At 37.0% G+C, this 25109-nt stretch overlaps 1 protein-coding gene across 2 annotated transcripts in view; it reads left to right on the top strand.

Annotated features, from left to right (window-relative positions):
• GRB14 (growth factor receptor bound protein 14) overlaps positions 1-17660 on the top strand; it is a 116386-nt gene extending 98726 nt beyond the window's left edge. For both annotated transcript variants that reach the window (XM_032880323.1, XM_032880324.1), the window contains 8 exons: positions 1309-1419; positions 1612-1707; positions 8266-8346; positions 13242-13358; positions 13449-13521; positions 13661-13748; positions 16119-16212; positions 17482-17660. In XM_032880323.1, coding sequence (XP_032736214.1) covers positions 1309-1419; positions 1612-1707; positions 8266-8346; positions 13242-13358; positions 13449-13521; positions 13661-13748; positions 16119-16212; positions 17482-17628 — 807 coding nt within the window. In that variant the 3' untranslated portion in view covers positions 17629-17660. The remainder of the gene's footprint in view (positions 1-1308; positions 1420-1611; positions 1708-8265; positions 8347-13241; positions 13359-13448; positions 13522-13660; positions 13749-16118; positions 16213-17481) is intronic.
• The last annotated feature ends 7449 nt before the right edge of the window (positions 17661-25109 follow it).

Below are 25109 nucleotides of genomic sequence, written 5' to 3'. Positions count from 1 at the left end.
ATAGGAATCAGACATTTTTACTAGCAAATCAGTTTCTATCAAAAAATAGTTTTAAAGGCCATGACAGTAAGAGTACCTTTCTCCTTCCTCTTCCCTTGTTCCAAGGGCCCTAGGCTGGATCTCTTTTAACAGTTTTCTTTTCTGCCTTATTCTCCTATGGAGATGGGAACTGTAGCCATTCATTAGATCAAAATGCCTAAGAACAGTGACACACAGAGGACAGTGACATACACAGAAACTGTCGCTCTGCTAGTCATCTGGGATGGAATAGCCTGCTGGTAAATGACTGAAATTTTTTTGGAAATGGATTTGAATGGATTGGTCCAATTGCTAAATGTTCTGGGTTTTCTGTCTTTTCAGTTTTGTTTTTTTTTAGAGCACTACTTCTTAGTTTTCAGTGCCTATAAATCACCCAGGATCTTGTTAAAATGCAGATTTTGATTCGGTAGGTCTATGGTGGGGGCCACAGAGTTTTGCATTTCTAATAAGCTCCCAGGTGATGCCTATGGTCCTGGTCTGGGACCACACTACTAGTAGCAAGGTTTTAAAGAACAAATGCATTTTTGGTCAGTTTTGATCATACATCCAACCCCAGAATTAAGTACTTCTCCAAGTTATTAACCTGTCACAGCATAATATGACCCAGTGATTTCCCTTGACCAGCTTTAAATCTCATGGATTTCCCAGAGAAGAAATAGCTGTACATGATTCCACTTTACCTTGAAAATCAGAAACATTCAACTGCCAGGTAATTTCCCAGAACTCATCTGTACCAGCCACCTTCTTTCGTACAGAAGGTAGTTATGCCCACTGCCTCGTTGCTTGCCGTGGGGTGCTAGGTAGTACCCAGATGGGAGGGGGATCTTTTCTAAATGAAGCAGGAATCTTTGTCTCTTTTTCCTTTTTTTTCTCTAACTGCTGTGGAGGCTCAAACCACCCTTCTTGCCTTTGTCAAACTACCACTATTTGAAACCTGGACAAGGAAAACATTTTTAAAAGCCATTCTTTGCTGCTTTCTCTCTCTGAGATTCCTGAAATGGTGGTTAAAGAGAACAATTTTAGATGAAGATTTTTGCATATATTGGCCATTAAATGATAAACAAATCACCGCTTCTCAAATAATATTGTATCAAGTTCCTGGTTCTTGAAGGATACAGTAACTTCATTTTTCTTCCCTTTGTATTTCTGTGCCATTATTTAGAATAATTGTTTTGCCAAGGTATAAATTATGTAATATAATAGAAATGCAAAAGAGAGCTTGCAAAAGTATGGATTCATTTCAACTCTCACATTTGTATCTTTTTAAAGGAACCACGGCATTTGCAGTTTTTCAGCGAATTTGGCAATAGTGATATTTATGTGTCCCTGGCAGGCAAAAAAAAACACGGAGCACCGACTAACTATGGATTCTGCTTTAAGGTACAGGCTTAATATTTTGATAGATGAATAAAGCAAGCCTCAGCCTTTTAGGTAAGCTTGGGTTTCTTTTAATTTCTTTTGAAAAATAGACAGCTTTCTCTTATATATAGGAGAATTTTAGTGGCTTTTATTTCAACAGGTGTTACCTTCAAGATATGCATTAACGATAAACAATGTGCTGTGGCCTTCTAGCCTAACAAAGCGGGAGGGCCCCGAGACCTGAAAATGCTCTGTGCAGAAGAAGAGCAGAGTAGGACGTGCTGGGTGACTGCGATTAGATTGCTTAAGGTAATCTCACTGCAGGCGTGAATTTCTATTAATGCTGTGAGTGCCATCAAAGTTTGAAAATATCTGTATTTCAAAATGTGAAGACTCACTATAAGTCTGTGTACCCAAATGTTTGTATTTTTTTTTTATCTAAAAGATAAACATTAGTAGAGTGGAATAGCCTAATGCATTTATCTTGTGCGTGTGGAGTAAGTATTCCATTTTTAGAAATGCTCTGAATTTTATTTTTTTCGAGGGTATTACATATACAGCTAGTATAACTGATGGGAGAGGAGAAGTGAGTTGGGGGAAATCGGAGGGGGAGACAAACCATGAGAGACTGTGGACTCTGAGAAACAAACTGAGGGTTTTGGAGGGGAGGAGGTGGGAGGTTGGGTGAGCCTGGTGGTGGTTATTAAGGAGGGCATGTATTGCATGGAGCACTGGGTGTGCTGCATAAACAATGAATTTTGGAACACTGAAAAAAAATTAAATTAAATCTTAGAAAAACCTTCTATAAATGACTCAGTCTGTATTTTTAAAATATTGTTATCAATCCACCATGACGTGTATTTTAAAACATGCCCACCTAGGTATGTCTAGTGCAATTGTTTTACACTTCATTTAAGTGTTGTATAAGTTGCTTTCCAGTTTACTTCAAATTATAATGTAAATTTTAGTATAATATACTATTAAAATATCAATCTTTGTGTTAAGTAGAAATTACAACTTAAATACGTATAGTTTACTGGGAAGCATTTTGAGAGGAATAGAAGACATAGAATGATTTCTTCCAGAATGTACAGAAAACACATATTTAATTTCAAAGCTCCTATGCTAATAAATTTAACACAACTTCATAATTTTAAAAATTAATCAACCATTTCCTTTTGAAGAAGGGCAGAATAATCAGAATCAGAATTATTAGTCCTCATACCAGGTTGGGAAGATAGTTTTATTTATTTTTTTCTTTTAATTTATTTAATTGAGGTGAAATTCACATATCATAAAATTAACTGAATTAACTATTTTAATCAACTGGGCTAATACGATGAACATATTAAACTGTGTTCGTTTTAACTATGTGAACAATACGGTGCCATTTAGTTCATTCAGAATGTTGTGCATCGCCCCCATCTCTCTAGCTTTTAGCTTCAAAACATTTTTATCACCTCAAATGGAAACTCCCAGCTCCTGGCAGTCAACCATATCTGTGTCTATCTCTATAGGATTTCCTTATTTTGACATTTCATAGAAATGGAATCATACAATATCTGACCTTCTGTGTCTTGCTTCTTTTATTTAGCATATTGTTTTGTGGTTCATCTACCTTATAGTGTATATTAGTACTTGGTTCCTTTTTTATGGCTGAATAATATTTGTGTGTGTGTGTGTGTGTGTGTTAGATAGACAATTTGTTTATTCATTTATCCATTAATGGACATTTGGGTTGTTGACATCTTTTGACTATTTTGAGAGGTACTTCTATGAACATATGTGTTCATGTATTTATTTGGATACCTGTTTTCAATTTGGGGGGTATATACCTAGGAGTAGAATTCCTGGTCATATGTAAATTGTGTTTAACCTTTTGAAGAATTGCCAAAATTTTTCCACATAACTAAACTGTTTAATGTTCCCACCTGCAATATGTGAGAATTCCAATTTCTCCATATCCTCACTAATGCTTGTTATTTTCCTTTTTTAAAAAATAATTTCCTAGTGCATGTGAAGTGGTATTGGCAGGAAATTTTTTAAATGGCTTAAAGGAAGCTTTTGGATTAACTCTGAAATTTGCTTCCTTTTGCTGTTATGGCAGATAGTCACTATTGTTACCTTTTTACAAGAGGTTTGTTTTTCAAATAGTCTACTGTTAAATGACTGTCATGATTTTGGTTTCAACAAAGCTTAGAAGTCTTGATTCTTTGAAACCCTCATGGTAAGTAATTGCTTCTATGTTGCCCTCATTGTCATAAAATGTAAAAAAATAAAAAGAAAAAAAGGAAAGAACTTTATAGAGTGTTGGGAACCAACCGGTTAAGGAAGTAATAGCTAGTTAACTCAGGATGAGCACTGGACTCACTTGAGGCATGTTCTGAAGTTCTGTGCGTCCGGCCCCATCGTTGGGGATCCTGATTTAGTGAGTGAACTCCAGATTAAGAACCAGTGACCTCATCCAGTCCTCTCTTTTTACAGATGAAGAGGCTGTCACTCCTTGGAATGCTTTAACCTATCACAGTTATAGTAGAGACAATACCTTGAGGTCTCTGGTTCTCTCTTTCCTTCCATCAGAACTCTGGAAATCAGGCGAGGCTGGTAAAGGAGATGCTTTCCAACCTGGTTAGTCAAGGCTTCCTCCCTTCTAGTTTGATCTCAAGTTCAGACACCCAACTCTGAAATAGGTGGTGAGCACGCTTCCTTTAGTGCCACTGATTTTACGAGGATACACCATTACTTTTTGTATAAGTAGAAAGAAAAGAATTATGTCAATAAAACTATGATATGATGCTTTTGTATCCCTTATGGTTTTTATTTTTATCTAGTTATTTTAGATTTATTTAAGCCTGTAGATGTAGATTTTCATCATTTATCAGTTTTGTGTACACACACACACACACACACACACGAGATAAATTATGTGAGGCATCTCTAAAACTTCATATTCTAAGACTGGCTTTCCAAAATCATTTTTATCTCAGAGCCATGGATACCCATATTTCATACAGACTATCTTACTCTATGCTGTCAAGAGCTTCAAGGAGGCAGAACTTCTCAGACAGGTGCTCTGCCATGGTCTCTGGAGTTGTCTTTCTAGCCAGTGGCCTCCCTTCTGCAAAGTTTGATGGGAATGATTTTTTGATCTCACTAAACATTTCAGGCAGTGACAAGTCACTTGGTCAACAGTGAATATAAGATGCTATAATTAAGGCAAATTTCTGAATGTTAAAATTTGAAAAGAAGCACGTGTCCAGGAATTGATGAAATATACTAAAAGCGTTCTTTTTTTTCTTTTTCTTTTGATCCTTCCATATCCAGAATGTTTCCTGGAAGATTGTCCCCTTCTCACTTTTTTTTTTTCCATTTGATCTTTTTGAAGCCTCTTCCAAGGCACAAATGTCCACTTCAAAGATGCTCTGTTTTATTTCTATGGCTTCTGCAACAAATTATACCACTTTAGTGACCTAAGACAATGCAAATTTATTATCCTACACTGTTGTCTTTCAGGAAGTCTGAAATGGGTCTTATTGCCGTAAATGCAAGGTGTCCAAGGACCCCGTTCTCTTCTAGAGACTCTGGGGAAAGAATCCATTTTCTCATTCCCTTTCCAGACTTTAGAGGCTGCCCAGATTCCTTGGCTCATGGTCTCTTTCTCTACCCTCAAAACCAGCACTGAGGAGCTGAGACCTTTTCATGCTGTGACTTGGTTCTCTTCTCTGCCTCCCCCTTCCACTTATTAAGGGCCCTTGTGATTATATTGGATCTATACATAGTCACAGGCTTCAGGAATTAGGATGTGGACATCTCTGGGGTCCATTATTCTGCCTACCCTGTCCATATTCCCTGTGTTGTTTTTTTCCCCCTTTTTAAATTGTGGTAAAGCTTTTCCAGATGAGGCATAGAGGGGGAGAACATTTACCCTGAAGGCAATGATAAACCACCGAACAGTTTCAAATGGGAAAGTGATATGACCTGCTTTACCCTTTAAAATACCTAGATACGGGAAGCCAGGGCTTGCCAGCATGACGTATTTGAAGGACTCTAATAGGGGAGGCAGGTGGTTCCCCTGCAGCTTGTCGTCAGCCGGGCACTGGCTTCATCCCCCTGGCTAGTGCACCTGAACTCAGGTGGTGTTAGACGCATCTTTTGATTTCCGACTCTGGATGTCTGTTGTATTTCCAGCTTATCACTGAGCTTAGTGGGAGATGCAGGGACAGAGGAGGCTGTTAGGTTGATAAGACTGAAAGGGCGTCAGATTTTCTTCACACGCTTCTTACTAGATCCTGCCTCTTCAAGAATTTGGCGTCTTGTTTAATTTTTATTTCCTTTTTTTTTTTTTTTTTCCATACACGTGTGAACTGTTCATGTAGTAGCAGAGGAAGAGTCTCCGGTTCTCTTTGGAGGCATTCCAGTTATATAGAGATACATAGAAAATCTGAGAATTGTTTATGTACAGTGCCCTGGTTCCCTGTTGTCGTCTCCCCATCCCTTCAACTAGAACTCTGCTAGCTTCTTATATAGTTTGGTCCCTTACCTGCCCCTCTGTAGGACGGGGACATGTTAAGGTGACTCATGTCCTACCCGTCCGCCAGAATTAAGTACTTACTAACAACCATCAACAGCACAGAAGCAGCTACCCAACACTGTAGGTACCAGGCACAATAGACCTTTGAAGGAAACAGTCTTGATAGCAGGTAGCTGGCTTTCCACTGCAGATAAATACAAGGCGACCAAATGGCATGCATGCACCTTGTGAAAGTATTGGTTAGAGATTAGTGTGTATTCTCCAAAATGAATTCGACTGGGAATTAAACTCCTCTGTCTTCTTTTTATGGTTGTGGTAGGTTTAGAGTTGTTTTAAAGTAAATTTCATTAGGTCCCATTAATGTCAATCAAACTGTAAATTAAAAAAATAACTTTTATAACTTGGGAAATAATTGGATAAAGAAGTCAACATAAAGAATTTTAAATGAATGTGGGTTTGTATTCGTGTTAAAAGCCAAATCTTGGAAAAAGAGACTCTCCATGCCGCCCTCTGATTTTTCTACCTAATTACCAGATAGATCCAGTTTGCTGGAATTGCTTTTAAGGAAATAGTCTTCAGTAAAGAAACAGCTCTGCTGGAATGTTTAAATGGAATTCATCCTATGGGTGAGATCAGATTCTGTGGTGTCTCCCCAGTCTCTTTTATGTAGGACCTACTTCTAATTTCATTGTGACTCTGTGAAATAGAATTGTTGAGGATAGCCAGAAAAAAGAAAAGAAATGAAAGGCCTCTCTGTCCCATTGTGGTTTTGCTTCTTTCTTTTCTTTTCTTTCCTTCCTTTCTTTCTTTCTTTCTTTCTTTCTTTCTTTCTTTCTTTCTTTCTTTCTTTCTTTCTTTCTTTCTTTCTTCTTTCTCTCTCTTTCTTTCTTTCTTTCTTGCTTTCTTTCAATAAAGTGGATCAAATCTAAGGGGAGTACCTTATAGCTTCAGACGGTGAGCCCTCCAAAATAAGTTCGGACATGGCAGTTAGCATTCTTAGTTTTCTCAAACCCAGTAATCCACTCACAGTCCAGACCGACTTTCCAATCATAGCCTGGCAGCTGAGTCTTGCGATGCTACTTCCTGAAAATAAAGATGCTGTATTTTTTTCCCTACTGCAGTTTACATTGTATTTTGTGACCCTTTGTGTGAGGTCCTTACCATTTTGGTTCCCTGACTTTAAAGCTAAAAATTAAACAATGCAGTAAGAGTATTGTTCGTAGAGTATGCTGCAGTGTCAAGAATCTTTACCATAGGGCCAAGTTGATGGATTTGCTGAAGAGACACTATAATTCGTCAATCAGTCATTGAAGAGTTACAGTGAATTTTACCCTGTTTTGCTTAAGATGCCTGTAAGGTTTCCAGAGTCTTTGTTCCATAAAGTCTGACATCCTTCCCAAGTAAGCTCTCTTTTTATTAGGTGATATACCATTCCAAGTGGTTTTGGTGCTAAGAATAATGAGTAGGAATGTCAGTTACAGATCTTCATACTGGTGAGCTAGACCTTAAGTGTGGGTTCAAGTAAAAAACATCTTCCTTCCTTCCTTCCTTCCTTCCTTCCTTCCTTCCTTTCTTTCTTTCTTTCTTTCTCTCTCTCTCTCTCTTTCTTTCTTTCTTTCTTCTTTCTTTCTTTCTCTCTTTCTTTCTTTCTTCCTTTCTTTCTTTCTTTCTTTATTTCTCTTTCTTTCTTTCTTTCTCTTTCTTTCTTCCTTTCTTTCTTTCTTTCTTTATTTCTCTTTCTTTCTTTCTCTTTCTTTCTTTCTTTCTTTCTCTTTCTTTCTTTCTCTTTCTTTCTTTTTTTCTTTCTTTCTTTCTCTTTCTTTCTTTCTTTCTCTTTCTTTCTTTCTTTCTTTCTTTCTTTCTTTCTTTCTTTTTTCCTTTCTTTCTTTCTTCTTTCTTTATTTCTCCCTCCCTCCTTCCTTTCCTTTGATTATTCATTTATTTAAGATATTTATTTATTTATTTACCAGAGAGAGAGAGAGAAAGAACACAGGCAGGGAGAGTGGCAGCCAGAGGGAGAAGCAGATTCTCCTCTGAGCAGGGAGCCCAACACGGGGCTCATTCCCAGGACCCTGGAATCATGACCTGAGCCAAAGGCAGCTCTTTAATTGACTGAGTCACCCAGGCGTCCAAAAAAAACACTGTCTTTTTTTAAATGTATCATTATAGGGCAGTAAAAGCTTACCTTTCTATGATTGCCTTACTAATTTGATTTAAGAAAAGCTTATAATTTTTATTTTTTATGTTATGATATATAACTAAAGTATTGATTTTTCCCCCAAATTACCTGTGTAGTAAAAGTGGTGGGAATGTGTTTTTATTTATTTGTTCTGCAGTATGGCATGCAGCTGTACCAGAATTACATGCATCCATATCAAGGTAGAAGTGGCTGCAGTTCTCAGAGTATATCACCCATGGTAAGGACCATATTTATTAACCTATGTATTTTATATTTACATTATATCAATTTGCAATAATATTGCATTATAAACATACAGTACAGTACATCTATGTTCTTTCCTTCAAAGTAACTCTTGGGCACCATCCTAACATAATGTTACTGAATTATTTATTCTTGGATTTCACATGATTGCAGCCTGTGTGATATTACATTAGAATAGATAATGTTATATGTAAAAGAAAATTTGTAAATATTTGAAAAAGTTATGTGAGTCATTCTGTGTCATTACAACATTTGAAGATTTCATTTTAATACAATTTCTAGAATATTTTCCTTGGGATTGTGGATGTTTCCTTAGCCACTGATTTTTGCTGTGGGTTTATTTGTTTAATATTGATTTTGGAATTGTAATAGCCTAATATAAAGATGCCAGTGGCTTGGAATTTTAAGAGCTGCACTAAACACAGGTAAGCTCTTGCATTTTGGGCTTCTAACAATAAAATTTTTTAAGGTCTAAGTCCTTGAAAAGCAAACTGCTCTTCAGGAAACCCAAAAACTGTAAGCCAGAATAGAGCTTGTGTATTACATTAAGTCTAACACCACTTCTCAGATTTATACTACCTGCAACTTGAATATTTATTTGCAGACACACACAGAATATCTTTTCCCTTCTTTAGAATCTAATTTTAATTTATTGTGCATTAACACAAGAGATTTGTTTCTGAACTTTAAAGCTTATTTTTGGCCATTTTTGTCCTTGCTTCTTAATATTGAGTATATTAGGAATGTGGGTATATGCATCAGTGTTAGAAGTCAGCTAACACGCTGCATTTCCACTTAGGTTAAAAATATGCCCCTCATGGCTGTGACCAAGGAAGGTGCATTTCCCCACATGTAATGTGGCAGATGAAATGCTCAGTTCTAGGAATGAGGCATGAAATAATGTTGATTACAAAGTTTGATAGACTAATAGGGGAAAAAAGACCTCCAGTTCTGTAGTTATGTTGCTTTATGTTATGGAAGAGTAACTTCTCATCTTTGTATCATATTACTTTTAAGCCCTAAAATAAGAAACTAAAGACTGGAATGAATTTTTATAAAAGCAGTGGCCTTAGGTGAGTATTTGTATAATTTGTCAGCTACCTTTATCTTTCAATCCCCATGTATATAAAGAATAATGGATTTTATCTTAATCCTTTTCTAAATCCTTCTAAATGTCTTTTAGAGTCTAAAGGTATTAGGATGAACATGTTAATAACAGCCGTACATTTGGAGGCTGTTGCCTAGTGTCCTCTTAATCAAAGGAGAAAATTGTCATCAACAAAGTACTGCCTTGTCTCATCACTGTCATTAGCACATAAGCATGGTATTATTCTTGCCACTTTCCCCAGAAAGTGGTCCTACTGTTGATCACTGTATACATGGCAGTTTGGTTAGTGTGACTTTGCCTATTCAACACCAGATATAGAGAAAGACACATCTTGAGTGAATCTAGTTGGCAATAGGGATTCTGTAGGGGCCTGTGGAGGAGGACCTGGCTGTCCTGTATGGCAGTTGTCAAGATCAAACAGAATAGCACTTGAGAATTATATCTCCACTCTTCTTAACTTACGTGAAGGAAACTGAGATGTTTTGGGAGGTTTTTATGTGTACTTTGATGTCTATACAGAATCCCACCTTTCTAGCTTATCACAGAAGAATCAGTGACCTGTATAATGGGTGCCAGTGCTCCTAACCTGCGACTGCTGGTTTTCTTCCAGACACTGTCTTCAGTGAGAATCATAGAAAACTGAGGATACTTCAGTTATATATTTTAAAAGGAACAATATTCTTAACTTCTCCAGGGATACATTTTGAGAAGGGAAATAAGAAAAAACAAAACAAAAAAAGTCTTATACTATAATGCAACATCCTAGCTATGTACAGCACATCATGGCCACCCCATCTGCTTTTGAAATGAAAATCATCAGATATTTCAGGAAGCCAAATATTTGGCCCTTTTCAGCACAAAGGAGCATCTGTTAACGGGGTGCTGACTGGACAGCCGGGATGGGAAAAACTGGTCTACTCTAGGCCTTATATTCCTCATTCTTGACCCTGAGCTAGATGTTGAAAACTGCATTCCCTGTACCTCCCCCTCTGTGGTCCATAAAAGACACTGGAAAGAGTCTATATCTGTCACTGCTTTTACCATAAGCTGCCTGTACGACCCTGGTTTAGTCACTGGTAGCCTGCAGTGTAAAGTAAGGGGAACAGGTGCTTAAGTTTGGGAATTGATTACATCTCTGATGTCCTCTGGCTGTGTCTGAAACAGAGAGAATGGTGTCAGGAACTTCTGTGCCCTCTTGCTGAGGACTATGCTGAAGGTTTATCTCCATCTTTCAAACGGGGTGACAGAGTGTATGACTACTAGTTGCCACCTACCTAGACTGCCTGAAAAACATTTCATGTCCAAAGCACACTAGGAGTGACTGGATCTGATCTCAGAGTGTGGCTTGGATAATCCAGGGTTTACCCAGGTCTTTTCTTTCTTGAAAAAAGAGGGATGTCTTTAAAATCATGGACCCTTTTCCATGGCTTGCCCTGTTTATTCCACCAGAAGAAAGAGCTAGAAAAAGGGACCGATATTTGAGAAATACACTGATTCTGAATATTATCAACATTGCTTTCTTATGTGAAAGAAATTGAGCTGAAAATGACCTTTTGAGTTCAAGTCAGATTCTGCTTCACTTCTATTTCTTTGTCCACCAAAGGTAAACTATTAATTTTTCATCCACCACCTGCTATTCAGTAGGAAACATTTGCTATATTCCTGTGTGTTCCCTAGTGTAGTTAATGTAGCAAATGAAAATATTTATTTGTGTTGTAGACTCCCTCTAATGTCAAGTAATTATGGAACATGGGACCTTGTTTTATATTCTATCCTGTTGTATTGTAGGCAAACAAAAGCAAAAACAACTGGTTATGTTTATTTTTCTTTCCTAACAGTGTTTGTATGTTATCAGGACCTTGTGATTATGGCTCCCATCTTGGCATGTGAAATAGAGATATTCTAAGGATAAAGCTATCATTATGATTGAAATTAGTTACTCTGTGGTTTGGGCAGGTGAAGGCTTTTCATTAATGTCAGCAAAACAGAAGGGTATCCGACTGGTCTACAGCCCCACACAGAAGATCACGGGTGGGGTGTGAGAAAGAAGGGCGAGCTAAGGTGTGACAGCAGATAGAGATTGCAGAGACAGCATCTGTTTGCAAAGAGCAGCTGTTGGTTACAAAGGCTCCTGTAACAAATGAAAGATTGCATGCCAGATCTCTAGAAATACAGATGAACTATAATAAGATTGTGGGCCACTACAGCAGGGTTTAGAGAGGAGCTAGCAAATGCTAACGATGTAGGATGTATGATGCAGTGATAAGTGAGCCCCTCATTTTTTTTTTTTTTTTGGCATGGACAGGGTGTTCTTTCAAGCATACATTTAACTACAGTCCCTTAGACCAAGCTAGGAAGGGCTGAATCCATGTAGAGAGATATAAAATGGTCTTGAGCAGTGAGTCTCCATAGGCACACTGCTCTCCCTTTACCAACAGAACTCCCATTCTTTGTTTCACTCCTCTAGTCACAAGTGGGGAGTAAGTGGTAAACATTGTCCGTGCTGTTTCTGAATATTTTTTTCCTCCTTTGGGAGAATGTTTCTTCTTACAAACTGAGGCTCTTGACTGGAGATGTGATAACTGTCTTTTTTTTTTTTTTAAGATGCATGACTGGGAGTGGCACTTTTTTTTAAAAAGGTGGTTGCAAAGTAGAGCCCTAAACAAAGAGTAAAAATGAAGTCCAGGTTTGGATATATTCACCTTCAGAGAATATGAAAACAAAAAGTAATGCCAAAGGAAGACTATTATTTGTTTAAATTATGTTTGTTTGGAGATGTCTTCCTTTTATATCAGTTCTTTTTTTTTGTCAGTCAGATTTATCTTTGCAGCTCTCAGTTTTCCATGGGCATCCTCACCGGATGAAAAAAATATTCACGTAGTAAATCATAAAAATTTTAATGTCATGGAATTAGCGGAGTCATTATTTCACTAAATTGTCTTATCTTCCTTTGAAGATTTATTTATTTGAGAGAAAGGGAGAGAGAGATGCACGCATGGGCGCGTGTGCATGAGCTGGGGGAGGGGGAGAGAATCCTCAGGCAGACTCCCCACTGAGCGTGGAGTTCATCATGGGCCTCGATGCCAAGACCCTGAGATCATGACCTGAGCTGAAATCAAGTCATTTCTCAACGAACTGAGCCACCCAGGCATCACTAAATTGTATTTTCTAAGTAAGATGAACATTGGTGTGATGCAGTTTTAAAATATGTAGTATAGTTTGTTCCATTATAAAATAGGAGTACTATTTCTTTCTCAGAAGTGATGTAAGTCAACCTAAGTTATAGCTTTTGTCTATTCTGAATTTATAAAGCAGCTGCTTTTTCGGTAGAGAGGGTTGACATTTAAATGATAAAGGATGAATCTCAAATCATAATAGAGATTTGTTCAGAAGTGGTGGGTCTTTTAGCCACAGAAAGAGTTGCTCCTTTCTAAATTGGTATTTTCCTATTTTACCAGAGAGTATGAAGAGATAGGGTTCTTTTAAGAGAAAGACAAGCTAACTCTGAAAGCCTTTAATCTCTTTTCTCAACCACTTAATTCAGTGACCTTAACAAATAACTATGTAACTTATTTAACCAAAATATTTCATAGCACTATTTTTATCTTAAATATTCACTTTTGACTTTTTAAATTTCCTGCCAGCCACCTTTACAATCACATCTTAGAGGGGAAATATATTGTCAGCAAAACACTGAGAGATAACATTCAAAGATATTTTCATAGTAAAAAAACGTGTGTTTTGTTTTGTTTTTTCTTCAGAGAAGTATATCAGAGAATTCTCTCGTAGCAATGGACTTTTCAGGACAGAAAAGCAGAGTTATAGAAAATCCCACGGAAGCCCTTTCAGTCGCTGTTGAAGAAGGACTTGCTTGGAGGGTACAGATAGCTTCACATTCTTGAAAATATTTATGGTTTGAGTTTGTCTAACCCTAAAAGTTGAAATTTGTTTCCCCTTTCATTGTGCAGAAAAAAGGTTGTTTACGCCTGGCCACCCACGGCAGCCCAACTGCCTCTTCCCAGAGCTCTGCCACGAACATGGGTATGTCTGTGCCTGTTTGCGGGGACTGTTTGGATGGATGGGCACATGGGGGAGGTGACTGGGTAGCTCTGGTGGGAAGAATATGTAATTAAACTGGGAGGATTTCAAAGCTCTGTATTCTTCCATTTTATTTCTTCAGCCATTCACCGGTCCCAGCCATGGTTTCACCACAAAATTTCTAGGGATGAAGCTCAGCGGTTGATTATTCAGCAGGGACTTGTGGATGGGTAAGTTGGGTTTTGAATGGTCGTGATTTTGATTTCTCTTAGAATCAGTAATTACTTAGTTAATACACATAGTTTTGACTTCAAGTTATCATAAAACAGAAGTGACTTTGTTCTGGAGGTTACCACCATATCCTAGTAGTATCTAGATAATACCTTTATATTGCGTGTGCTTAGTGCGCGTAAATGAACAGATAACAGAATAGGATCCTTCGCTGTTAACTAGTAACTATTCCTACTACCCATTCTGTGCCAATATTAGTATCTCACTTAAAAATGAACTTGTTGGGGCGCCTGGGTGGCTCAGTGGGTTAAGCCTCTGCCTTCGGCTTAGGTCATGATCTCAGGGTCCTAGGATCGAGCCCCGCATCCAGCTCTCTACTCAGCAGGGAGCCTGCTTCCCCCCTCTCTCTCTGCCTGCCTCTCTGCCTACCTGTGATCTCTGTCTGTCAAATAAATAAATAAAATCTTAAAAAAAAAACCAAAACTGAACTTGTTTTGAGGTGTCAACAACATATAATATGATTCCAAAGTATGGTTTGTGTCATGACATAATCTTACATGTTCTACATAGGTTTAAGTTTGGTGCAGACTGCATTCAGTTAAAAAACTCTGTTTTATATATTTTGACTGCTTGTTTTATTTTTTTCCTCTTTGTTTATATTCCCATTTTCTCTAAATTTTCACAGCTTTAAGTAGTATAAACCTTTGAAAAGAGTACTTCTTGAGTGTTTCTCATGTCATCTTCTAGTGGGGTACCATGGGAGATAGAAGAGAAATGTAAATTGTATTATGAAATATTTACCATCTGAAGAGTTTTCTTTTTCTCAAATGACTTGGTGTTTCAATTACTTCCTGTAATGCTGGCTAAACTCCCTTTTCAAATGCAGTGCAAATCAAGGAGGCTGTATTGAGGTTTGGATGAGAAACCAGCGTCAATTTAAACAAGTGGTGATGGGGTCTTTTATCTTCAAGGGTTGGCTTAAGATGATGACAAGATTTCAAGGTGATTTAATACTGACACTTGGATAAAAATGCATCTTCACATGGAAGATTATTAATAGCAAGTCAGCATTTCACTAGACTGTATATAAGAGAAGATTTTAATATACTTCTCTATGTGGAGCAGTCTTTTTAGATATAAATTTGAACAATCAGCAGAATTACAATCTGATGAGACCAAGAAAAGAAATAAATCATAAAGTATTGTTAAAATGTTTTGGAGGATTATAATTTCCCTACTTTCAAGCCTAGTTTTTATAAGTTGAATGAAATAACTACATAAAAAATGGTAATATCTTTATTTTTTTTTAAATTTTTAATAAAAAAATAGAGGCGGGGGGGCAGAATCCTTTGGAAAGATGTGATGATGCCAGGCAGTCCACTAGATGGTAGTGGTGATCCGCTCGGGGATGGGGAAGGAATTACAGCGTGCTTTATGGGTGAACCTCCCTTTTGTCCCATCTCGCAGTGATGTAATGTAGGAATCTCACACAGTACAAATGAAATGGATAATCTCATCCGACATCTGTGATGGCTCAAATTCCGTGCCCAGCCACAGTGAGATTAGCACTGGAGTCACCAGAGGGGATTGTTTGAACAATCTGTTTGCCAACAATTAACACAAATCTGGTTTTTGCCCCGTATTGCCAGTAGATAAGAATCCACGCCTGGCAGCGTTTTTCCTCATAGGCCATTAGGTCATGTCTTACATTTTGCTAGCCTGACATTATAGAGGCTTTTCTGCTGCATTCTTCTAGATTAAAATATGTGTTGTTTGGGTGTTTCTTTTCCTTAAAACATTGTACCCAAACATTGAATAGATGATTTCAGGGTTGATATTTTTAGAATATATTTATTTCTCACTTTCTGTTGTATATGTAACATAGGAACCAGAGTCAAAAGAAAAAGGGGGATCATTGTTGAAGAGGGATTTAAAATGATTTCATTCTAAATAATTTTCTCTTTTCAGGGACTAACATAATGCAGTAGTTCAAGTAATAATACGCTAATGCCCCATTCTCTGCACAAACTTGTTACATGTAAATACCCAATTCTCCAATGGAAAAAGAACATAGCACTAATTATTGATGTCAGCATAGCATTATGTTGCTTATTATGAGTGAGTAATCTGACAAATGGGCTGTATATTTATTCTATTAAAATGAAATTAGCACTGATGACAGTTTTATAGAATAAGATTATGTTATACCATATTGCTTACCATGTTGGATACTCTCATCTTTGAATACACAGAAAAGGAAAACTCTGACTACATTTATAAATGTATTTCCTGGGTTTGTTACATGCTATATTTTTATGAAATATGTGAGTAAATATAGAAACATATTAAAATTCCTTCTCTCTCTTTAGAGTTTTCTTGGTACGGGATAGTCAGAGTAACCCCAAAACTTTCGTACTGTCAATGAGTCATGGACAAAAAATAAAGCATTTTCAAATTATACCAGTAAGTAATTTGTGATTTCACATTCGTATATTAGAGATGATCTTAATGCATAAGCTTTTGGAAACTGGTTTTCTTTGGATCTTTTATTAAATATAACTGGGGAGCTTGTGTTTTGACTAGACTTAAGTTTGGCAGAAATGATTTTATGAGCCTGAATTTATATAAGAAATACAGGAATTATAAAAATTAAATTTCCCTTTTTCCATGAAATATGATTTACCAATATTGTATAGACCCCATGCCACCTATTGTTAAAAGGCCACCAAAGATTCTTTCTGAATTCTACTAACGGTTCTCTAAAAACCATTATTTTCAAACCCTTGCTCCTTTCTTATCTCAAACAGGTTTTTTTGTTTTCCTAGTTTTGTTTTTAATCATGATGGATAGATACACAGGTGCTGCAGAACCGGAGAACATTTAAACCATTCTGAGCACATTTCAAAAATATCTGTAATTCTGTTTCTTGGTGGCACAACTTGGCTTTAGGATTTTTGCTGCTCTCCTGCTGATGTTCTCCATGTGTGTGTGCATGTGTGTATGCACATGATCTGCGTGTCGGAACCTGGTGGTGTGGAATAAAGATCCCATCTACTTTCAGGGGAGTTTACATATGATTGCCACCTTGCTAGCGTTTCCTTTTGAATGGCCTCTTTTTGGAATTATCCAAAGTCCGTATGAAGTATCTTCCCAACTTCACTGTGGTGTTAATAATGTCCCTGGGTGAGTATGGGTTGTTGAATGTCACCAGGCCTCACTGCCAGGAAAAAAAGCAGAAGAAGAAGAAGAAGAAGAAGCTGTCATCCCCTTAACATAATGTTTGATTGCTTCAGAATCAATTTATGGGTAGAAATTATATGAATATTTCTTTCTAATTTACTAAGTGAGGCTGTTAGATAGACAACATTCAGGTACAGAGATTAATGTCTGTGGAAGCATTAACATCTTCTGTTTACTTTTATACTGAATAGTGCAGATTTCTCACCGTTTCTTGATTTATAGTAGTCACACTATTCTAACTACAGAATGTTGGGAGAATTTGAGGTAGAGAAAGTAGAGCCACCCCGTGCATCCTAGGGTCAGATGATATTTCATCTGTGTACAAGTAAAGTTACAGAAAAAAAGTGGACCCATCATAAGGGTTTTTTCCCCGCTATCTTTAGTTTTATCCACCTGTCCATTTTAGTGTCTGAAGACATAGTATGCAATAGAGTATGGCTGTCCTTGTGGGTTTTTGCCCTTCTTACCAGTTTGCTGTTTTCCCTCCACTAGGTGGAAGACGATGGGGACCTGTTCCACACTCTGGACGATGGCCACACGAGATTTACGGATCTAATCCAGCTGGTGGAGTTCTATCAACTCAATAAGGGCGTTCTTCCTTGCAAGTTGAAACATTATTGTGCTAGGATTGCTCTTTAGCCAAACCAGAAGTGACTTGTTAAACTGTTGAACAAGGACTTACGATGGAAAAAAAAAAAAAGAAAGAAAGAAAGAAAAGAAAAAGAAAGACCATAAACAAGGGAGAAACACGTTGCCATGGTGAAAAGAATCTATTTCACCTACAAGTTACAAAAAATAGCTTGTGCATTGCAGATAAGCAAAGATTTGGATTGACATTACATTCATCATCTAAAATTCATTAGTTAAAATTAAATCTTGGAAAAAATGATTTGGTGTGTTCTTGTGTGATTTTACATAACTATAGTATTTTCATCAAATAATGCATATAAAACATCTCTCTGTCCTCATTTACTAGAGTAGCATTTGAATTCTCAAACACAAAATATGAAGAACACTTGAAGGTTCTGGATGAATTATTTGTAGACTGGATTTCAATTACAGTGCTTGTTTGTAATTTAGGAAGAATGATAAAATCTCAAGCTATCAATTGAAAAAGCTACCCACAACTTGTTAATAAAACTAAAAAGTATTTTTGAATATTATATATTTTCTGAGTTTATTATAATCGTAAAATCAAATCGTATTTTCAAGTATCAGTTTAAAATTATTTTTGAAATATATTGTTTTTTTTTTCAGGGTGACTTTTATTAGGTTCTTAAATTATTACTATACTATAATATTTACACTGTACCTATTAGTGGTACATTATTGATTGCATTTTATTTCACTCTTTTTAAAGACTAACTGGAACTATCTTTTCAAAGAAAATGATCAAGATATAGAAGGGTCTTACATAATTTGCACATGACTTCTTGTGGCCTATAATCTATGACAGTTGTCACCTTATATTTCACATTTGCCCCCTGCTGTAACTTACAGAAAGCTCTTTATATCTTTTCCCTACTTGATCATGAACCTGACCAAAATTGGTGAGATCAAAGATTTAAAGTTTATGACGTCCTTAATAGGCAAATTTGTGCTATTCTTTCTGCCTAACCCCTTTTCAGTTTCTTACCTTGGCAACATCAGTATAGAAACCAAAAGTTTTAAAAAACTCGAAACACTCACCTCCCTTATCGCCTCTCTGAGACCATGTGGGAAGTTTTTGTTGGGATTCTGTGACTCTTCTTTTTCCTACTTTTTGTGGGACGGCTATTCACTGTTCAAAAAAAAAGAAAAGAAAAACATCAAATTAAAATCATTCAAAATATGCTCATCTCCTCTAATTAATCCTATAATAACACTGTGGGAAAGTTAGGATGATTTTTTGAAAACATTTCAAAAATACGTTCTTTGGTTTTACATAAAGGTTTTACATTTTTTACAACAAAGCATCTGAAAACCTTCACGAAGTGCTACTAAACCAGTTATTACTGAAAAAATATTGGTGGAATGTAAAAAAATATTCAGTTTATTTTCAGCCAAGGCAAACCCAATTCTTAAAACACTGAAACTTAGAACATGACTCTGATGTTATAAAATATCCATCTGGTGTCCACAAGGTCTCGGAAGACACACACAACCTCCATCCACGTGGGAGAGTGAGAGGTAAACAACATTGGCCCTTTCAACCTTTCAGAATAGCCCTGAGTATTTCTGACTTATTTCCAATTTATAAAAGTAGTTTGTGTTTTGAATTGAAATGAATTTTCTCATTTTGCACCCAGTTTAAATTGACAATATCAGAGGATGTCATATTTTAAATACTAGACTCATAAATTGACCAATCTGTGCTTGTCTTTGTTATTTGTGTCTCTGGCTTCATTCACAATCTAAACTTATTATTGTGCAGCCTGGATGTTGTATGTAATTGCTTACTTTGATCTTAAAGCATGAGTCAAGCAAAATTACTGAGGAAAGGTAGACCTTATCCTTCATGATTCCTTCTGATAAATAAGGTTTTGAATGTGTGTTTGTGTGTACATGTGTGTAAATCTGATATGAAATTAAATCTGAAAATATCAGATATATTCAGCATTAGTACAGCATTAAAATGGATTTCCAAGAAAAATGTGAATTATCTTTGGGTTATTTTTCATTTGATGCAGTCAAGTACTACTATTTTGTACTATTTCAGATAAGAATTAGGATATCTAAGTTCTTCTTTACTTCTTTTTTCTTTTTTTTTTTTTATTAACATATAATGTATTATTAGCTTCAGGGGTACAGGTCTGTTAATCAACAGTCTTACGTAATTCACAGCACTCACCATACCACATGCCCTCCTCAGTGTCCATAACCCAGCCACCGTGTCCCTCCCCTACTCTCCAGCAAACCTCAGTTTGTTTCCTGAGATTAAGAGTCTTTTATGGTTTGTCTCCCTCTCTGGTCCCATTTTGTTTCATTTTTTCCCTCCATTCCCCTCATGACCCCCCACTTGGCCTCTCAGATTCTTCATATCAGAAAGATCATATAATAATTGTCTTTCTCTGACTTACTTCACTTAGCATAATGCCTTCTAATTCCATCCATGTTGTTGCAAATGGAAAGATTTTGTGTTCTTTTGATGGCTGCATAGGAGTCCGTTGTATATATATAATCACATCTTCTTTATCCATTCATCTGTTGATGGACATGTAGGCTCTTTCCATAGTTTGGCTATTGTGGACATTGCTGCTATAAACATTTGGGTGCACTGCCGCTTCAGATCCCTACATTTGAATCTTTAGGGTAAATACCTAGTAGTGCCATTGCTGGATCTTCTTTATCTATTCATCAGTCAATGGACACTCGGGCTTTTTGCTACTGTTGATAATGCTGCTATAGACATCGGGGTGCATGTGTCCCTTTGAATTGGTATTTTTGTATCCTTTGAGTGTATATCTAGTAGTGCAATTGCTGGGTTGTAGGGTAACTCTATTTTCAGCTTTTTGAGGAACCTCCATGCTGTTTTCCAGAGTGGCTGCACCAGCTTGCATTCCCACCAACAGTGTAGGAGGGCTCTCCGTTCTCCGAATCCTCACCACCATCTGTTGTTTCCTGACTTGATGATTTTAGCCATTCTGACTGGTGTGAGGTGGTATCTCATTGTGGTTTTGATTTGTATTTCCCTGATCCCGAGCGATGTTGAGCACTTTTTTGTGTGTCTGTTGGCCATTAGGATGTCTTGTTTACAAAAACATCTTTCACGTCTTCTGCCCATTTCTTGGTTGGATTATTTGTTCTTTGGGAGTTGAGTTTGATAAGTTCTTTATAGATTTTGGATACTAGCCTTTTATCTGATATGTCATTTTGCAAATATCTTCTCACATTCTGTCAGCTGTCTTGGTTTTATTGACTGTTTCCTTTGCTGTGCAAAAGCTTTTTATATTGATGTAGTCCCAGTAGTTCATTTTTGCCCTTGCTTCCCTTGCCTTTGGTGATGTTTCTAGGAAGAAGTTGCTGCACCTGATATCCAAGTGTTTGCTGCCTGTGTTCTCTTCAAGGGTTTTGATGGATTCCTGTCTCACATTAAGGTTTTTCATCCATTTTCAGTCTATTTTTGTATGTGGTGTAAGGAAATGGTCCAGTTTCATTCTTGTGCATGTGGCTGTCCAATTTTCCCGACACCATCTGTTGAAAAGACTGTCTTTTTTCCATTGAACATTCTTTCCTGCTTTGTCGAAGATTAGTTGACCATAGAGTTGATGGTCCATTTCTGGGCTCTCTATTCTGTTTCATTGATCTATGTGTCTGTTTTTGTGCCAGTACCATACTGTCTTGATGATTACAGCTTTGTAATAGAGTTTGAAGTCTGGAATTGTGATGCCACCAACTTTGGTTTTCTTTTTCAACATTCCTCTGACTATTCAGGGTCTTTTCTGGTTTCATATAACTTTTAGGATTATTTGTTTCATTTCTTTGGAAAAAAAGTTGATGGTATTTTGATGAGAATTGCATTAAATTTATAGATTGCTCTAGGTAGCATAGACATTTTCACAGTATTTGTTCTTCCAATCCATGAGCAAGGAACATTTTTCCATTTCTTTGTGTCTTCCTCAATTTCTTTCCTGAGAGCTTTATAGTTTTCTGAGTACAGATTCTTTGCTTCTTTGGTTAGGTTTATTCCTAGGTATCTTATGGTTTTGGGTGGAATTGTAAATGGGATCGACTCCTTAATTTCTCTTTCTTCTGTCTTGCTGTTGGTGTATAGAAATACAACTGATTTCTATGCATTGATTTTATATCCTGATGCTTTATTGAATTCTTGTATGAGTTCTAGCAGTTTTGGAGTGGAGTCCTTTGGGTTTTACACATAAAGTAATACATCATCTCAAAGAGTGAGTGTTTAACTTCTTCTTCGCTGATTTGGATGCCTTTTATTTCTATTTCTGATTGCAGAGGCTAGGACTTATAGTACTATGTTGAATAGTAGTGGTGATAGTGGACAGCCCTGCTGTGTTCCTGACCTTAAGGGAAAAGCTCTCAGTTTTTCCCCATTGAGAAAAATATTTGCTGTGGGTTTTTCATAAATGGCTTTTATGATATTGAGGCATGTATCCTCTATCCCTACATTGTGAAGAGTTTTGATCACGAACGGATGCTGTACTTTGTCAAATGCTTTTTCAACATCTATTGAGAGTATCATATGGTTCTTGTTCTTTCTTTTATTAATGTATTGTATCACATTGATTGATTTGTGGATGTTGAACCAACCTTGCAGCCCAGGAATAGATCCCGTTTGGTCATGGTGAATAATCCTTTTAATGTACTGTTGGATCCTATTGGCTAGTATTTTGGTGAGAATTTTTGCATCTGTGTGCATCAAGGATATTGGTCTGTAATTCTCCTTTTTGGTGGGGTCTTTGTCTGGTTTGGGGATCAAGGTGATGCTGGCCTCAAAAAATGAATTTGGAAGTTTTCCTTCTATTTCTATTTTTTGGAACAGTTTCAAGAGAATAGGTATTAATTCCTCTTTAGATGTTTGGTAGAATTCCCCTGGGAAGCTGTCTGGCCGTGGGCTCCTGTTTGTTGGGAGATTTTTGATGACTGCTTCAATCTCCTTACTGGTTAGGGGTCTCTTCAGGTTTTCTATTTCTTCCTGGTTCAGTTTTGGTAGTTTATATGTCTCTAGGAATGCATTCCTTTCTCCCAGATTGTCAAATTTGCTGGTGCATAGTTGCTCATAATATGTTCTTATATTTTTTGGTATTTCTTTGGTGTTGGCTGTGATCTCTCCTCTTTCATTCATGATTTTATTAATTTGGGTCCTTTCTCTTTTCTTTTTGATAAGTCTGGCCAGGAGTTTATCAATCTTATTAATTCTTTCAAAGAACCAGCTCCTAGTTTTGTTGATTTGTTCTACTGGTCTTTTGGTTTCTGTTTCATTGATTTCTGCTCTGATCTTTATTTCTCTTCTCCTGCTGGGTTTAGGTTTTCCTTGCTGTTCTATCTCCAGCTCCTTTACGTGTAGGATTAGGTTATGTACTTGAAGGCTTTCTTGTGTCTTGAGAAAGGCTTGTATTGCTATATACTTTCCTCTCAGGACCGCCTTTGCTATGTCCCAAAGATTTTGAACAGTTGTGTTTTCATTTTCATTTGTTTCCATGAATTTTTTGAATTCTTTAATTTCCTGGTTCACCCATTCATTCTTTAGTAGGATGCTCTTTAGCCTCTATGTATCTGAGTTCTTTCCAATTTTCCACTGTGGTTGAGTTCTAGTTTCAAAGCATCATGGTCTGAAAATATGCAGGGAATGATCCCAATCTTTTCGTACTGGTTGAGACCTGATTTGTGACCCAGGATGTGATCTATTCTGGAGAATGTTCCATGTGTACTAGAGAAGACTGTGTATTCTGTTGCTTTGGGATGGAATGTTCTGAATATATCTGTGATGTCCATCTGTTCCAATGTGTCATTTAAAGCCTTTATTTCCTTGTTGCTCTTTTGCTTAGATGATCAGTCCTTTTCAGTGAGGTGGATGTTAAGGTCCCCTACTATTATTGTATTATTGTCAATGTGTTTCTTTGATTTTGTTATTAATTGGTTTATATAATTGGCTGCTTCCATATTAGGGGCATAGATATTTAAAATTGTTAGATCTTCTTGTTGGACAGACCCTTTAAGTATGATATAGAGACCTTTTCCTCTCTTACTAAAGTCTTTGGCTTAAAATCTAATTTATCTGATATAAGCATTGACACCCCAGCTTTCTTTTGATGTCCATTACATGGCAAATTATTTTCACCCCCACTTAAATCTGGTGGTGTCTTGGGGTCTAAACTGAGTGTCTTGCAGACAACATATCGATGGATCTTGTTTTTTTTTATCCATTCTGATATCCTGTGACTATTGATTGGGGCATTTAGCCCATTTACATTCAAGTAACTTGAAAAGTATTAAATTAGTGCCATTGTATTGCCTACAAGGTGACTGTTCCTGTAGATTGTCTCTGTTCCTCCCTGGTCTGTTACTTTTAGGTCTCTCTTTGCTTAGAGGACCCCTTTCAATATTTCCTGTAGGCCTGTTTGGTGTTTGCAATTTCTTTTAATTTTTGTTTGTCCTGGAAGGTTTTTGTCTTTCCTACTATTTTCAATGACAGCCTAGCTGGATATAGTATTCTTGGCGCATATTCTTCTCATTTAGTGTTCTGAATATATCATGCCTGTCCTTTGTGGCCTGCCACGTCTCTGCAGATAGGTCTGCTGCCAATCTAATATTTCTACCATTGTATTTTACAGACCTTTTGTCCCAAGCTGCTTTCAGGATTTTCCTCTGTCACTGAGACTTGTAAGTTTTACTATTAGATGACAGAGTGTTGACCTATTTTTATTGATTTTGATGGGGGTTCTCTGTGCCTCCTGGATTTTGCTGCTTATTCCTTTGCCAAATTAAGGGAAATTCCCTGCTATAACTTGCTCCAATATACCTTCTGCCCTTCTCACTCCTTCTTCTTCTTCTTCTGGGATCCCAATTACTCTAATATTGCTTCATCTTATGATATCACTTATCTCTCAAATTCTCCCCTCTGGTCCAGTAGTTGTTTATCTTTTTTTGTTTTTCTCAGCTTCTTTTTTCCATCATTTGGTCTTCTCTATCACTAATTCTCTCTTCTGCCTCATTTATCCTAGTAGTAAGAGCCTCCACTTTTTAAAAAAGATTTTATTATTTATTTGACAGACAGAAATCACAAGTAGGGAGAGAAGCAGGCAGAGAGGAGGAAGCAGGCTCCCCGCTGAGCAGAGAGCCCGATGCGGGGCTCGATCCCAGGACCCTGGGATCATGACCTGAGCCGAAGGTAGAGGCTTTAACCCACTGAGCCACCTAGGTGCCCCTCCATTTTTGATTGCTCCTCATTAATAGCTTTTTTGATTTCAACTTGATTAGATTTTAGTTCTTTAATTTCTCCAGAAAGGGATTTTACTTCTCCAGAAAGGAATTCTCTAGTACCTTCCATGCTTTTTTGGAGCCCACCTAGCACCTTGATAATCATCATTCTGAACTCTAGTTCTGACAACTTACTAATGTCCATATTGATTAGGTCACTAGCCATCAGTACTGCCTCTTGTTTTTTTTTTTTT

Source organism: Lontra canadensis, unplaced genomic scaffold (genome assembly GCF_010015895.1).
Source record: "Lontra canadensis isolate GAN:19392208 unplaced genomic scaffold, GSC_riverotter_1.0 scaffold69, whole genome shotgun sequence".
NCBI classification, from domain to species: Eukaryota; Metazoa; Chordata; class Mammalia; order Carnivora; family Mustelidae; genus Lontra; species Lontra canadensis.
The sequence above is the reverse complement of the archived record's forward strand: the minus strand, read 5'-3'. Positions and strand labels throughout refer to the sequence as shown.